Source organism: Mytilus edulis, chromosome 4 (assembly GCF_963676685.1).
Source record: "Mytilus edulis chromosome 4, xbMytEdul2.2, whole genome shotgun sequence".
Lineage (NCBI taxonomy): Eukaryota > Metazoa > Mollusca > Bivalvia > Mytilida > Mytilidae > Mytilus > Mytilus edulis.
Window position 1 is genome coordinate 30,383,562 of NC_092347.1, and position 16,621 is coordinate 30,400,182.

The following is a 16,621-nucleotide window of genomic DNA, read 5'->3' on the forward strand; positions in this document are numbered from 1 at the left end:
GTTCACGGAAGTGTAATAATCTTTAGTCCAATTCGCCAAAAGGAAATCTATGAGATGTAATTTTAAAATAAAAAAGGAGAAGATATGTTTTGAAATAAAAGGTTAAGATGGTATCATCGACAAAGTTTTCTTGCTACAAGTAAAAATTCAAAATTTCTCGATCATTCCTTCAAAAAAAAATTCTGCTAATTGAGTTATCTGCCATGATATTGTCAATTTGACAATTTGTTTCGAACAAACACAAATATTTTATAAGTTTGATAATTCAGTCCTCAAAATGCAATAGATCAATTATTCTTATTTATTCCAATAAATCTCAAACCTACAAATTAATAACCTGTCTCAAATTTGCAGATTTAGGCAAAACATTATACCTATTGTGGACTGATACTTCACAATTCAAGATGGCGGTATACAGTTAATCTACCTTTATAACTCATCTCTGTATAGTGTTGTGTTATGCTTCCAACCTTACACTGTTGCTTTTGTGTTTTACGCAATAAGTGAATTATTAAATATGTGTTGATTCAACGTTTGTTACGGGTTTGTGTATTATGTAAACAGCACATTAAGTCCAACTTGCCGAAACCAGAGACATATAATACATGTCTCTGCCGAAACCATGTAAATCGACATATTCTTTATCTTTTGATCAAAATTCAAATTTTGTATTATTCTTTATATCATTTTTTGATTCAATTGAATATTAAGATTATTATCCAGAGATCAACGTTTAATATTAAACTTGGGATACTGCCGGACCCAGACTGACCTTTTAGAAAGACCCAAAATTAGACTCTTCAGTGTTAGAAGATAAAAAAGAACGAATGGCACAAACACTTCTAAAAAAGAAACACATTAAATTTTTTGAAAGATGTCTTCAGATTCTGCCCTCTCGCTACTGTTCTCTGGACAACAACAGGTCTGAAATGTAGATTTAATTTAATTTGAAACAAAATCATACTTCCAAATTGTAAACACGACGATAAAGACAAGGCATGACCACCCCTCCCTTTTGAGGCTTGTATAGGGTATATTGGGATACGGGATATTTGCCATTTTAATTTTAGGGATATGGGATATTTGTCCTTAAAGTAAATGGGATATGGGATATTGATGCATTTATAAGGATATTGAATTTTTAACATGAAAAGAAATAAGTGGAATTTAAAAGTTCAGTACAGAAATATTAACATCTCACTTGATAAAATTGCCCAAAAAAGTTTAATATTAAAGGTCATTTTAGTGCTTTGTTGATTTATTTGAGTTTATTGTTGTTTTATTTTAAATTATCCTAACCCAAGTGAAAAGTATTGATCTATTTTCGATATTTATATGCTCATATGTACTGATAATATTAAAAGTATTTGTTTTGCTTTCCATACTTCGTTCCTTATTGTTAATTTTCCTTTTTTGGATAGTGATGTTCCTTTGGCACTATCTTATGGCGTTTGTATATCACAACTCCTCCGCTATGCCCTAGTCTGTTGTAACGTTTTGGATTTTAATGAACGAAATCTATGTATTCTTGGTAAATTATTAAGTCATGGATTTCGTTACCACAAATCACTTAAAATATTTACTAAATTCTAGATTTGGTTTTGAAGTTTGGTTCTACCTGTAGAAAACTTATTTCAAACGGGATAGCACATCCTCATTTTTACGGAGATGTTGTTTACCGTGCCATTGGATGCTGGATGTGTAATGATTGATAATTTAGTCTCAGATGCATTACTTTTTATTAGTTGTAATTGGCTTTGAACTAGCTGTCAGTAACTGCGAGTACTCTCAGATCTGTACTTAGTGTCTTTTTGTTGATGGGATGTACAAGTACTCGGTCACGTCCACTCTCTGTTTTTGTTAGATGTATTTCTATTTGTATCCATCTGATGAGTTAAGCCTTTTTCAACTGATTTGTATAGTTCGTTCTTATGTTGTACTGTTACACCACTGTCCCAGGTTAAGGGGAGGGTTGGGATCCCGCTAACATGTTTAACCTCGCCACATTCTGTATGTATGTGCCTGTCCAAAGTCAGAAGTCTTTAATTCAGTGGTTGTCGTTTGTTGCTGTGTTACATATTTGTTTTTTGTTCATTTTTTTATACATAAATTAGGCCGTTAGTTTTCTCGTTTGAATTGTTCTACATTTGTCATTTCAGAACCTTTTATAGCTAACTATGCGGTATGAGCTTTACTTATTGTTGAAGGTCGTACGGTGACCTATAGTTGTTAATTTCTGTGTCACATGGTCTCTTGTGAAGAGTCCTCTCATTGGCAATCATAGCACATCTTTTTTTATAGTATATGCTCATATGCATTGATAATTTTCTTGAAATAATCATAGATTTTTGTTAGATGTACAAAATGTATCCATCTGATGAGTTTAGGCAGCAACCATTTGATTTTCTGGGTGGGGCTATGGTTATTTTTTCTGGACAAATCTTCAGAGGTCTCCACGTTTCACAGATTGCTCTGATGTGCAACGGCTGTTTTGCCAGACAAGCTGGGGCCGAGGGACGTCAGAGCACGTCCCATATCAAAAAGTAGATATTTCGCGACATAAACTATGTTAATAACGAATAATTACTAAATAATCAATGTAAATTAATATATGTTCTTTCTATTACTGGTGTTGTGAGGAAGGAAATTAAAAAAAAGTAACAAAAATATTGGGATCTATGTAATTCATAAAGTTCAAGATCACAGAGTCAAATTTTGTGTTATTTCTTTGCAAAACAAGGGCTGTGCAAATTTTGCCTGCTGTAAAAATATTGCAACAGTTAAGTGTAATGTAGGTACATTAGCAGAAAGCTTTCTTGTGTTTATTTTGAGTTATTAAACTTGCATGCTAAATATCCACTTTTTGATATGGACGTACTCTGACGTCCCACAGTCTCAGCTTGTCTGGCAAAACAGCCGTTGGATGTCAGAGCAATCTCGGACAAGAGACAGGTTTGAGTCCTTCTGTTCTTTCCAACATAGGTTAACGTGTAGGATGAAGTTTCTTATCAATGAAACAAGAATGCTATCAAAATGAAATTTTACAGTCATAAGCATCACGGTTTGAACAATTAAAAAAAAAGTCTGAAATTAGACCCCTTACACTAAATTTGTCGTTTAAGATCACATAAAAAGATATTGTTATACAAGGCTCTAAGATGGAACACTTCATCTTTTGGACACATATATTCTTATTTAACACAGGACGTATGCACTGTAAATTTCCTTTAACACCATGAACACAGTTTGTTTTCCCAGTCAAAATTGTTGACGTTGTGATGATGAGGAAAAAAATGGGCTTGGGAATGAATTCATAATGATTTTTTGGGATATTTCAAAATAGTTTAAGGGATATGGGATATTTGTAAAAATTATTTATTGGGATAATAGGGGTAAACATTATAGGGATACGGGATATTGGGATAAAAACTTAATAGGATATGGGATATTGATACCCCCCCTAAACAAGCCTCCCTTTTTGTAAAAATTATCCATGACTATGCACAAGTTGGCTGTCTCATATTTTCACATACCAAATTTATAACAATATTTGTATCTCCTGTACTTGGCAATGACAATACTGGTATACATGTCATATGGTACTTCATCGTGTAACCGGGCGGGGACTTTATCCTCGGGTTCGTACCAGTTTTCTGGGATTTGAAAAGCAATTAAAAAGTTCTGAAGTCAATAAAAAGTTTACACTATCACTATCAAATATGATACGAATATTATACTACATGAAACGAATTTCAACACCTATCAACCTAACCCAAACCTGTTAAATTAAAAACTGTTTAAAATCCTTTCAGTCCGATACTGTTTGAACCAACTGTTTGAAACTATAGTCTGAAACCTAAATTTATGGAACTGGTTTGAAACATAAATGTATGAAACTGGTCTGGAACCTAAATGTATGAATCCGGGTCCGTCCGCCCTGATTCTGGTTCGCCCTAGTTTCTGTTAGCCCTAATACCTGTTTGCCCTGAGTCCGTTCGCCCTGAGTCCGTTCGCCCTGATTTTATTTTTAAGTATAGTGTTGCGTTGTGTGTACATGCTATACTAGGTTATAAGTATCAGTACATTTCAGGACTATAAGTTTTTGAGGACTAAGTTTGTATCTGTATATAATTACGTTACTAGGAAATATAAGTTTCTGTAAATTTCAGCACCACATTGTATTTTTAAATGTAAAACAACTGAAGACTAAATTATTTGTATGTAATTGAATATGTTGAAGTTTACATTCACCGAATAATTATTTATGATGTGTTCTGTGGTACTGCTATTAGGAAATAAGTTTCTCGGAATTTCATCACTACATTGTATTTTTAAATGTGAAACAACTGAAGACTAAGTTGTTGTCTTGCTTCTACGAGGATAAGTTTCTGACTTATACCTGACATAAAACAACTAAAGACTAACATGACTAAGTTATTTATACATTTAACTTTATTGATACATTTTAACAATTTAAAAATATTCAGTAACAGTTATAACAAGATCAATTCCGAACTGTACGTCGCACACATTTATTTCCTAAACAAATATTTAAAAGCACTAAATAGAATTACTATTAGTGAAACAAATACCAAAAACACAGTCACACTGCTGTACATTGATCACTTGTCATTAGTGTTTTTACCTATCCTTTTTTTTATTTATTTTTTTATTTCAAACTGAATTTTACCCATCCAAGCTGACTATTTTATTTGAGAAAAATGTTATTCTCATTATTAATCCACCAAAGACAATTTATATAACAATCAGTGATATCAATGGTTTCAAATGACACCTACTCAGCAATCAAATTCCATCAACAGTAATATTAAAAGTAATTATAAAATAAAGTGTAACAATGCAGCCAAGACTTTTATTTAATTAATTTAAATTTGGCAAATATTCTGTATTTAACTTTAATAGATATACATAAATTTTAATAAATTTTAATAAATATATATTTCGTTCATTGATGTAACATATACATATCATAAATGAATATAGGGCGAACGAACCCAGGGCGAACGGACTATCAGGGCGAACAAACTCAGGGCGAACGATCCTGATACCTAAATGTATGGAACGGGTCTGAAACCTAAATGTATGAAACTGGTCTGACGGTTTGGAACTATTGTCTGAAACCTGAATGTTTGGAACTGGTCTGAAACTAAATGTATGGAACGGGTCTGAAACCTAAATGTATAAAACAGGGCTAAACTTTAATGTATCAACTGGGTTGAAACCTAAATGTATAAAACAGGGCTGAACCGAAATGTATCAAACGGGCTGAAACCTATCAAAACGAATGTATGGAAACTATTCCAACTGTTGTAAACTTTTGACATATGAAACTTTATTAAAATATATTTATAAAACTGTTGGAACAGGGTAGCACTAAGATATGGTTTAACAGCAAACACTCTCTGCAATAGTGAGAGATGTGGAACGCAAAACCTTAGCACTAACCCTGTTTATACAACTTTCAAAACTATCTATATCTTCTCAGCAGGTTTCAAACACTCCACTTTAAATTTGTTTGACTAACAATCCTCTACTCATCTTTAAATATTAACGGTCCTACCTTTCTATTCTTCTCCTTTCAATGTCTTCGATACGAATGACAACTTGAATTGAATAGCTACACGCTATTTATACTACGAACGCGGACCTCGAAGAGAGCACCCTAGTAACAATTTTACAGGTAAAGCGTCTGATAGCAACCAAGGATAAAGGGATGATTTTAGATACAGTTTTCAACAATAAAAAGATTAAATTGGAATCTCATAGAGATATCGGGAAATATATAACTGTAGAAATATTATAACCTTCTTAAACTGTAAATTCGTAACAATCGTATCATGTGTTTTCCTGCTTTTAAAAATGCAATGCAACGTCACAAATTATTTCCATCGAAAAAACATGCATAGTATGAATAAAATTGACATATGAAAACATATAATCTGACCAAATGTATTCTGTTATAGATTGTGTACAATGCCAGAAAACCAGTATATACTTTATAACTATCTGTACGCCATAACTAGACATCACAATGCAACATGATGTACCAGAATATCAGAAAGACATCCAGTTAGATCTTCCTCACTCTTAGTTTTTCACATCTCAGAATAAAATTTCATAGATTTGCTTCACCAAATTTTCTTTCTTATACCCAACATTGGATGGTTGTAGGCAAAACAAAATAATTTATTGCTAACCTAGAGTATGAAATGTAAATTGTTGTTTTTTTTTAATTTCAGAATGACCGTAGGATTTTTTGGAATCTCTGGATTGGATATGCTGGACTCACTTGAGGTTCTAGAAAGTGACAAAGAAAATATTATAAATTGGATATACTCCCTGCAACTTCTACCAGATGATGATGGTAAGTAATTTGCCACCAGTAGCTTGCAATGCTTTTTGATGATACACAAACATGTAATTTAAGTAATTGAACCTCTTCAAATTTAATCGGCATATCAAATTTTAAATGGGATTATGATTTACTTATCTCCCTTAAATAAAAGAATTTAAGTTTGTGTGAAACAAAATACACATTTGACTTACATGTACTAAGATTTTTACACTAAATCATACTAATTAGTTACTTTAGTAAGAAGGTAATACAGTATGCAAACAACTTATCTTGAGAAATCTCTGACAAATTACATAAAATAGATACAATATATATAAATTTATACAATGTGTTAAACCCATCACACTAAATTTGGATTAAATACTTGTGAGTTGACCACTGAAATCTAGTTAATTACTGTACAAGTACCTATTTTCATGGTATTTTTAACTTTCTGCAAGTTAAAAATGTCATGAAAATACAATGTAGGTACTTATTTATTTGGCTGTAGATATATATTTTCATATAAATGATATAGTGCTGACACAAACATTATTGACAGGAATGTAAAAACCCATGAATTAACATCACCCAGCGTTATAACCATATATGCATCTGATACATGTATATCTTTATCAGGACTTTAAAAAAAAGTATTAAAACAACATCAGAACAAACAATAAACAATTATCATAATTATGGAGAAAAGGACTAAATCTAACAAATAACATGAATAATGACCCAAACAAGGCAAATGTGACACCTTTATTGTGTAAAATCCCTTTTTTGGGTGTTTGAATAAACATTTCTATTTCATTGTATTTTTTTGTTTATTGTAAAGTGATTACATGTAAACTCCATGAAAATTTAAATTTTCTTTTAAATATTGCATTATTACATTTGCAGATAAAAAGTATTTATATTTTTTTACTTTTAGATAGTAATATACATCAGTGTGGCTTTAGAGGCTCTACAACATTAGGAAATCCATTCAAGGCTGAAGAGGTGAATCTTTTTGTATTTCTCAATTAAAGTACATGTACTCAGGGCTCACGCTACCAGGCGACTTGGGCGAAGAAGTCGCCTTACCGACCGTCACTTCGCTTTCCCCGACCCCCATAAGCGAAAACAAGTCGCCCTGTTCTTGACGATAGTCGCTTTCAGTCGCTTCCGTCATCGGACATTTTCAATTTTTACCAAGTTGATGAAACATCAATTTTTTACTGATAATTAAAGAAATTCAGACATAAACGATTCATTATCTTTAGAAAAGAGGTTGAAGCATTGTCTTCGCAGTGTGTAGCAGGTTATTTGATAAAAATACAACTTTTTATCACTTCGTGCATTTCCGCAACTTGCGCAAGTTCCGGTGCTTGTTACTCGAAAACGTACATCAACCTAAATTTCGGCGGCAAAATAAGTTTGTTACTTCATTTAAACGTGATAAAAGTTGCCTCCAGTAAATTTTTAATCCATTTATTGCATTAAAACCGTCATGTTCCTTTCCAAATAACATGTCAAACATCGTTTATTTTTGTAAATTTTCTTGCATTCGTCCGCCATTGACCGATTTCTAAACTACGGATCCGAACCGGACCAGCTATGACCCAAATCCGTACTTTTACAAAAATTACTACGGACGCACGGATGGAACAGCTGACAGAAGAATATTGATCCCAAAGGGGAAAATTATGCATTCCACACGAATTAAGAGACTTTTGGTTACATCTAATTCATTGGTGTATATAATTCCCTATATTTTTTATGGATTGTTTCAAACTATTGATTAAAGTTGCTTAACTCTGAGACTATTATACTAATATCAATATATTATGGCCCAGCTTAATAACTTTTATATTTTTTTTATGAGTAACACTGAATTTCATACACAAGATAATTTTTAATTAAATTGTAATTGATATATTATAATTTCTTTACTTTTCTTAAAATAATTTTTTTTTTTTAGTGCTAGATATTTAGTTGGTAGGTTCTCACAAGAACCTTAGTAAAACTTAAACAACTTTTAATTTCAAATGTTACTTTAATTGTAATTTTTTACTCATATGAATTGAACAACATAAAAAGAACATTATTTACATATGACCCTTTATACTATTGTAAAATCCAAACATTGTAGCGCACCGCGCGAATGAGCACTTCTCTTTCAAATCTCACCACTTCTCCCTATCAGTTTCAAAAAGAGAAGTCACTTCTCCCTATAATTCTTAAATAGTGTGAGCCCTGTGTACTATAATTCAGAGGTATTTATTTTCAGTTTTTTTGCAAATAATCACAAGAATAAGAACTAACATTCTGATATCTGAAACATTCATCTGTATGCAGATTTCCTGAAATTCGTTGATAAATCTTGCATATTTGTCCATTCTTTAAAAATTGGTCTCATCTGAAAAAATGTCTGAATATATCATGTATATAGCATGTTTAGAACTCTTTATTATTTTGGAATTTGAGTTACCTCCCTTCACACAGAGGTTGTAACTACTGGACTTTTTAAAGCATAACTTTAAGTTTGAACCTTTTACTAGCAGGCAATATTCAGTCTTTGAATGAATTAGTATAGAGATGTTGCTTTGAGAACATTCCAACAGGTTTCTGGGTTTTACTGTTAGAAATATACTGCTTTCATTTGCTAGCTTTGCCTTAAATGCAGCAAAATTCAATATTTGACAGTTAAATTAATATTGTGAATGACCTCACTAAGTATTCAAACATAAATATCCTGAGTTTTCAATGACATTGGGTTTTTTTCAGGCAAGAAAAAATCCAATTCCACTTGACTCAGGACATATTGCCAATACATACACAGCTTTGTTGTCATTGATAATATTAGGGAATGATTTGTCAGGTGTAGACAAGAGATCTGTGACTACAGGACTAAGATATCTACAGCAAGAGGATGGAAGGTATGTTTGGTCATTTTGTGTACCTTAGAACAGCGAGAACAACTTTATATTTGTGTATTCACCTGCTGTGTACTATTTAACAATATTTTTCAGTTTCTGTGTACCAGAGGGCAGTGATAATGACATGAGATTTAAGTGTATTTTTACATTACTTTTTCAGTTTCTGCTGTGTACCAAAGGCAGTGATAATGCCATGAGATTTAAGTGTATTTTTACATTACTTTTTCAGTTTCTGTTGTGTACCAGAAGGCAGTGAGAATGACATGAGATAAGTGTATTTTTACATTACTTTTTCAGTTTCTGTTGTGTACCAGAGGGCAGTGAGAATGACATGAGATTTGTTTATTGTGCCTGCTGTATAAGTTTTATATTAGATGACTGGACAGGTGTTAATAAAGACAGAGCTGTTCAATTCATTAAAAATAGTATGGTAAGTAGATAACATTGAGATTGGATACATGGAATGTGTCAAAGAAACAACAACCCGAACCAAAGAGCACTAATTATAACTTTGTTGAAGAGATTAATCAAATACTTATTATATTTTGATATAGCAGATCATAAAAAATTTCAAAGAAATGACCTTTTTATCTCCCTTACACTGTAAATTCAGTATACATTGACCAGTTGAAAATATTTAAATTAATCTTTTTTAATTTGATAAGAGAAGTGATAAATATTGCACACCTTTAAAAAATCTTGCCTTAATTAAAAAATACTAAATAATTTTACTCCCACTCAAAAGGTAAGGGTATACTCGTTAATATTTGTGCCCATCTGTCTCTCCATCCCATAATATTTTCATCACATTTTTCTCAGGAACTACATTGTGGCTTCCTGAATTTGGTTAGAAATCTTATGTAGACATGCTTCCCTGCAAATCAAAAGTCCAATAAAGGGTGAATGAGGAATAGAAAAATGGTCACTTTGGCCTTCATCTGAGTCTGACTGGCAGTAAAACCCTTGCCAAAGTGAGGGGTCCTTTTGGCTGTGCAGGATGTACAAGGTCGCTGCCACATGAAGTTAGAATGGGGAAGTTTATTTTGATGCCTCATATGAAGAGATTGCCATGCTCTTAGGACTTAAGAAAATCTTGCAAAAACTCTTTTAGGGGTCTGCAGGTGGTCCATTCCAAGGCAAAATTTTGTCCCTATCTGAATAATCCTCATTTTCTAGTTGCAGTTAAAATTTCTTTGACTTTCATCGTGGAAAACCTCTATTTTGGATCTACCTGTTGTATTTGTTTTCTAGTCCTATCATGCATGCTCTATTTGCCACTGGACAGGAAACAACCATCAATCAATCTTTCACATTAATATTCTGATTACTGAACATGTATATGATAATTACACATATGTACATGTAATGACAATGTGTGACATTTCTGTTACATTTTTCTTATGAACTATTTAGAGCTTCCTGATATTTGGTATCATCCTCCATATGAGTATGCTGTATTGATGAATTTTGGCATCCATTGCTCATCAACTACCTATTTACCTAATAACTATGGGAGGGTATAATTATCAGTCCCTATCAATGAAGTCAAAGGGGACATTAGGTTTGCATTCAGTCTGTCCGTCCATCTGTCTGTCCATCTGTCAATCCAGACTTTTTTCTTAGTGATTGAAGATATTGATTGTTTTATCTTGATAATGTTTTAGTCTCTGATGCATGATTTTTTATTATTAATTATTTTTGGCATTTAACTAGCTGTCAGTAACTGCGAGTACTCTCAAATCGTATTTTCTTGTTAATTCGACCTGTTGATACTGTTTATAATGCTTTTTTGTGATTTTTATATTAATATGGATCTTGTCTTTCTACCAGCTTTGATTATTTGGAATATCTACTAAATTTCACTTCTTCGTACTACATTTGTATGAATTTCAAGATTATTCTCCTTAAATCTGTACAGGGAAGTTTTAGCTAGCTCTATTTGTATATTTATGCCCCACCTACGATAGAAGTGGGGCATTATGTTTTCTGGTCTGTGCTTCCGTTTGTTTGTCCGTCCCTTCATCCGTCCGTCTGTGCGTCCATTCAGGTTAAAGTTTTTGGTCAAGGTAGTTTTTGATGAAGCTGAAGTCCAATCAACTTGAAACCTAGTACACTTGTTGCTTATGATATGATCTTTCTAATTTTAAAGCCAAATTAGACTTTTGACCCCAATTTCACGATCCACTGAACATAGAAAATGAAAGTGGGAGTTTCAGGTTAAGATTTTTGGTCAAGGTAGTTTTTGATGAAATTGAAGTCCAATCAACTTGAAACTTAGTACATATGTTCTCTATAGTATAATCTTTCTAATTTTAATGCCAAATTAGATTATTACCCAATTTCACGGTCCATGGAACATGGAAAAGGATCGTGCGAGTGGGCATCCGTGTACTTTGGACACATTCTTGTTTTATTTTTGATATTCACCTCAATTTGTATCTAGTGTTGAATTATGTATTTATATGACAGAACTTTCTTGGTATTCCTAACTATTGGAAGAATTGTATACACTTAAGTAGTATACCTAAAATGACAGTTATTTTTCATTAACCTGTACATATTATTAAAACCGTTTTTTTTCTCAAAAAACTTTCAGTCATAACTTTCCTGAGTTTCGACCAATTGTTGGTTAAAATTGAACTTAATATTGCTCAAGTAAAAACTGCTTGCCTCAGATGACTCATCTTCGCTAGCCAAGGGTTACGATCCACTCCCGCTCTCTTCACCCTTGACGGATTGAGATAAAATTTCGGAGACACAAGGTAAGGATTTTTATTGGTTGCAGTCAAAACTCCCTGCATCCAATCAAAATGCGCATATAACATGATCACGTGTTAATGTAGAAAGTGTTTGTAAACAATTGCCACATGTTTTTTGTGCAACAAGTCTTTACATTCCTAAACATACAACTATATTTAGTGCAAACTTGAATGTTTTTAATCAACAAATAGAAGTTCCTGTGTATGTTTCATGCACAAATGCATGAATGTTGACGTATGTTTTCATTTCCGGCTTTACCAAGTGTGTAGAATCTAGACGCTACCGTGTTTTTACCTCCAAATTGAAGAGTTCAAGTGCTACCATTAGTCAAGAATAATGTATTCGGAATTGGCATGATTTTTATCTTCCAATAGATGGCGCACCATTGTTATCACAAATGTTGGCTCAATCCGCCAAGGGTGAAGAGAGCGGGAGTGGATCGTAACCCTTGGCTAGCGAAGATGCAGATGACTCTACCTGAGTAATTTGGTTGTTTGTATCTGACATTTTTCATTATTGTAACAGATCTTAAAAAAATATATAGAAATAACCAGTTGCAAGATAATTATTTAAGACCATTTTGCTTTCAGTGGTAACTTATAATAGTTTATTATATATTTTACAGTCCTATGAAGGAGGTATTGGTCAAGGTCCAGGTACAGAAGCTCACGGTAGGTTCAGATAAGCATCAAAACTGCACATACAATCCTTTAAAATTTTTAATGTTTTTTTAAAGACGATAATGTTTTGGATAGTTGCAATTCTTTGACCTTATTATTTAGATTTCTAGTGCACCTGTCAAATGGCCATATTTTTGCAGATCATATTGTGAAAATTTCCCAGCTCACCAAAATTTTTCAGTACCATATACATGTATGAGAGTTCATAAAGTAGCACATTTTTTCAATGTATGACCTATTTTGATCCCAATTCTAGTCATGTAATACTTTTCATGCCTAAAATACAAAAAACTCTATTGAAATAAGATGAGTGTTGACAATATCTGACATTATTCATGAAGTAAGATCTTAATTGAATGTTATATAACTACATAACAATTATTAGTCACTCCAGTCTTGTTAAGGTGACAGTTTATTAATTATCTTGTTAAATATACTTGGAATTGTGTTATCTTCAACAAGAACTGCCATAGGTAGTCATTAGCAGAATCCTATTTTTTTATAGCACCTGAGATCCCCTCTGGTTGTGGCAGGGTTTGTGTTCCTCAGACTTTAGTTTTTTAGTGGAAGAAGACGTCAAGTCTTCTGAAGACTTAAGGGGCTGACCATTTGCATTGAGTCTCCGTATGCCGCATTCATTTCGTGTATTACAATTTCAAAACAACGTAAGATTCCTGACACCGATTTTTACTCATGATTAGGCATCTGAATCATTTAATTTGTAAATTATGATTGTAAAATAATCACTATCGTAAATATGACCCTTTTATTTATGTAAATTATTAGATTTCATCTCATCCACATGAACGTTATTTGTTTACTTGTAACAGGATGTTTTAACTGTAGATATTTGTATTACGCATGCGTGAATTTGGTATCGGGACAACTCGCCCTGTTTACAAGTTCGCCCTTGAAGTTACGAATTTGCAATTTACAAGAAGATTTTGTTTTTATATAAATAAAAGGATATATAAAGTGTTGTCTTTATTCATGGTTTTCCTTTGTCATGTGAATTAGATGCCCTTCGTAACATACATGTGAACCTCCCGACGGGAGTACAAAACTCCCGTTTTCAGGGGTCTCCTCCCGTCCTCCCGTTTAGGAGAAAAAACTCCCGTGCATGAAATATTTCATGAATGAAAATTTTCAGACGCGATATTTGATCATTTCTTACTACTGTACGGGTGTAATTGACACCTGTGTTAAATTTTACCTTCACTTGACAGCTTGGGTGTCAAACATACTGGTAATCAACGATGTTTACTTCCGGCTAACTGCCGTTGTGTTAATATCAAAACGATGTGTATTGGGAAATTGAAATACTTTTTTGTTACTTCCCTTTGTGTTATCCTGTTTTCAGTTATTTTGCTTTTAAAAATGTAAATTGTAAAAAGACTATAAATGATTAATATTTAAATCAAATAATCATAAAAGGATGTTGATTAAATGAATTTAAATGATTTTGGACAAATAAAAAAATTAAAATTTAGAAATTATTTTAGCAATCTAGACCTCCTTTCAAGGATTAAATTGAAGTTTATATCATAAATTTGTTTATTACATATTAGATGTCAACAGACAATATGAGCAACTAGACAAATAAAAGGTCTAGTAGTTAGATTAATTTCTAGTAAAATGTTGAAATTTAAAATTGTAAATGTTAGTGTATATTAGATTTTATTGTGTAAGCTAAGAAATAGCAAGACATTTTACACTGTTTTTAAGTCTTTTTAAGCTTTCTACAAATATGACTTTCATAATGCTTAAAATCCATGCAGTACTAGTGTTAGTGTATATTATTTTTTTAATTAATTTACGATGTTGCAAATATACATGTGGAGCTTATTTCTTTCTTATTTGTCTATACATTTACAAATGATAAGGAGATGAAGACATGAACAAAAATATATACAGATAAGATATATAAAATGTAAATATAATGATTCATTTTCAAGCAGTGAACAATCATTTGTCAAAAACAAAACAAAACAAAAAATTAGAAACAGATTCTTCTTATAATTTTATTTTATTCAAATAGAGAGGCAATAAGGGAACTATAAACATTACAATTTGATGGAAATTTGAAGAAAAAACACAATTTCTACATCATTTGGTTACACTTACGACAAAATTTATGTCGATAAAAAAACATGATGTTTTGACCATTCAGTACTTAATAGATGCATAGTTCTTGGGGAAAAGTTTCATCAAATAATATGAATATAAATTACTTTTTTTGTGCTCATTTTTTACAGTGGGTTGTGGTGATCTTCCAGTTAGGTTACCCTCATTTGGAGTGTTGTTCCCAACCTGTTAAAGGTTCATCTTTGTACATAATTCAAAATTGGAAATTTCAAAAAGCATCTAATATTCTTAATCTGGAAAATAAACCCTGGTCTGCTAGCTTCATGTATATTTTTTCTACTGATTTAATATATAACTAGAATCATGCAAACAGACTTAAGGAAAAGGCATGTAAGTTCATCATACAAATATGACACTTTTTCCAGACAATCCAGATCTTGCAAAATACGTCGCTAAAAATTGTAACCTTTAAAATTGTTGTTGTGCAGTAAAAACCCATATGGAAACTTTCAAAAGTTGGCGGGTATGTAACAAGTCTTACTATTTTTATGCTCCATTTATGGGCAATATGTTTTCTAGTCTGTCCGTCCGTCCTGCTTCTGGTTATAAAGTTTATGGTCGAGGTAGTTTTTGATGAAGTTGAAATCCAATCAACTTGAAACTTAGTACACATGTGTTCCTCTTGATATGATCTTCTTAATTTTACTGCCAAATTAAAGATTTTACCTAATTTTCATAGTCAACTGAACATAGAAAATGATTGTACGGATGGGAAATCAATGTACTTATGACCTTTTCTTGTTTGAAGAAAAAAAATACATTTTAACAATAATGGAACAAAGCAGCCTGGGTAAGTGGGGCTGCTTTTATGGTAATTCAAGTTACCTTTTATTCACCTTCTTCCACTTCAGAGCTATCAGCTCTTTGATTGTGTTGTGTTTTGTATTTTGATTTTTTCTTTTGGTCTTTTACTTTTTTTTACCGTGGCGTTGTCAGTTTGTGTTGGACTTAAGATTTCAATGTCCCTTTAGTATCTTTTGTCTCTCCTTTAAGAAAATACAATAATCAGTGTTTTAGAGCTCATTTCTTTATCAATGGTCAGAGATCACTTAAAAAAAACATTTCAAGTTTATTGATTTCACCCATTTCTTTTTATCTATACTATTAAACGAGAAGACCTCATTTTGTGTGTCGCGTCTCTTCTTTCCACAATAAATTAATCAATACGCCTCTGTGTCCTATAGGTACAGTACATAGTCGCATTTGTCATCCATTCATATGATTATTCAGGTTGAGTTATTTTGGGAGAAAAACTAGAAAAAAGTCATCCGGATATTGTCCCGTCATTGGACGAAGTTTTAAGTCAGATTAGACCTCCGGTTTGCGTTTTTCTGTATACTTTGACCATACATATACTACGAATAAAGTGTACTTTAATTCTATCTGATATCATTTTCAAGTTTACTATCCACGACGGTCTCAGAGTTTATTAAATGGAGAGGGTCTGTATACTATATCAATTGACCACCATGGATCGAATAGTAAACTTAGAATTGAAAGTAAATACACTTTATTTATACAGTAATGAATGTTCATAATATACAGATACGCGCTAAAATTATTCATGTGAACTTTTGATACCTTTTCTGAAATTCTCCAGTCATTAAATCTTTTACAAAATTCATTGATTACAAAAAAAAAAGATGTGGTATGATTACCATGTTGAGACAACTCTCCACAAGAGACCAAAATGACACAGAAATTAACAACTATAGGTCACCGTACAGCCTTCAACAACGAGCAAAGCCCATACTCAG

General features: G+C 32.3%; 1 protein-coding gene across 1 annotated transcript in view; it reads left to right on the forward strand.

Moving 5' to 3' along the window:
* Positions 1-767: 767 nt before the first annotated feature.
* The window catches only part of LOC139519406 (geranylgeranyl transferase type-1 subunit beta-like), a 28,592-nt gene continuing 12,738 nt past the window's right edge, over positions 768-16,621 (forward strand). The window contains exons 1-6 of the mRNA XM_071311459.1: positions 768-922; positions 6,261-6,385; positions 7,293-7,360; positions 9,128-9,279; positions 9,577-9,709; positions 12,665-12,710. Of these exons, the coding sequence (XP_071167560.1) occupies positions 828-922; positions 6,261-6,385; positions 7,293-7,360; positions 9,128-9,279; positions 9,577-9,709; positions 12,665-12,710 (619 nt within the window). The 5' untranslated portion in view covers positions 768-827. The remainder of the gene's footprint in view (positions 923-6,260; positions 6,386-7,292; positions 7,361-9,127; positions 9,280-9,576; positions 9,710-12,664; positions 12,711-16,621) is intronic.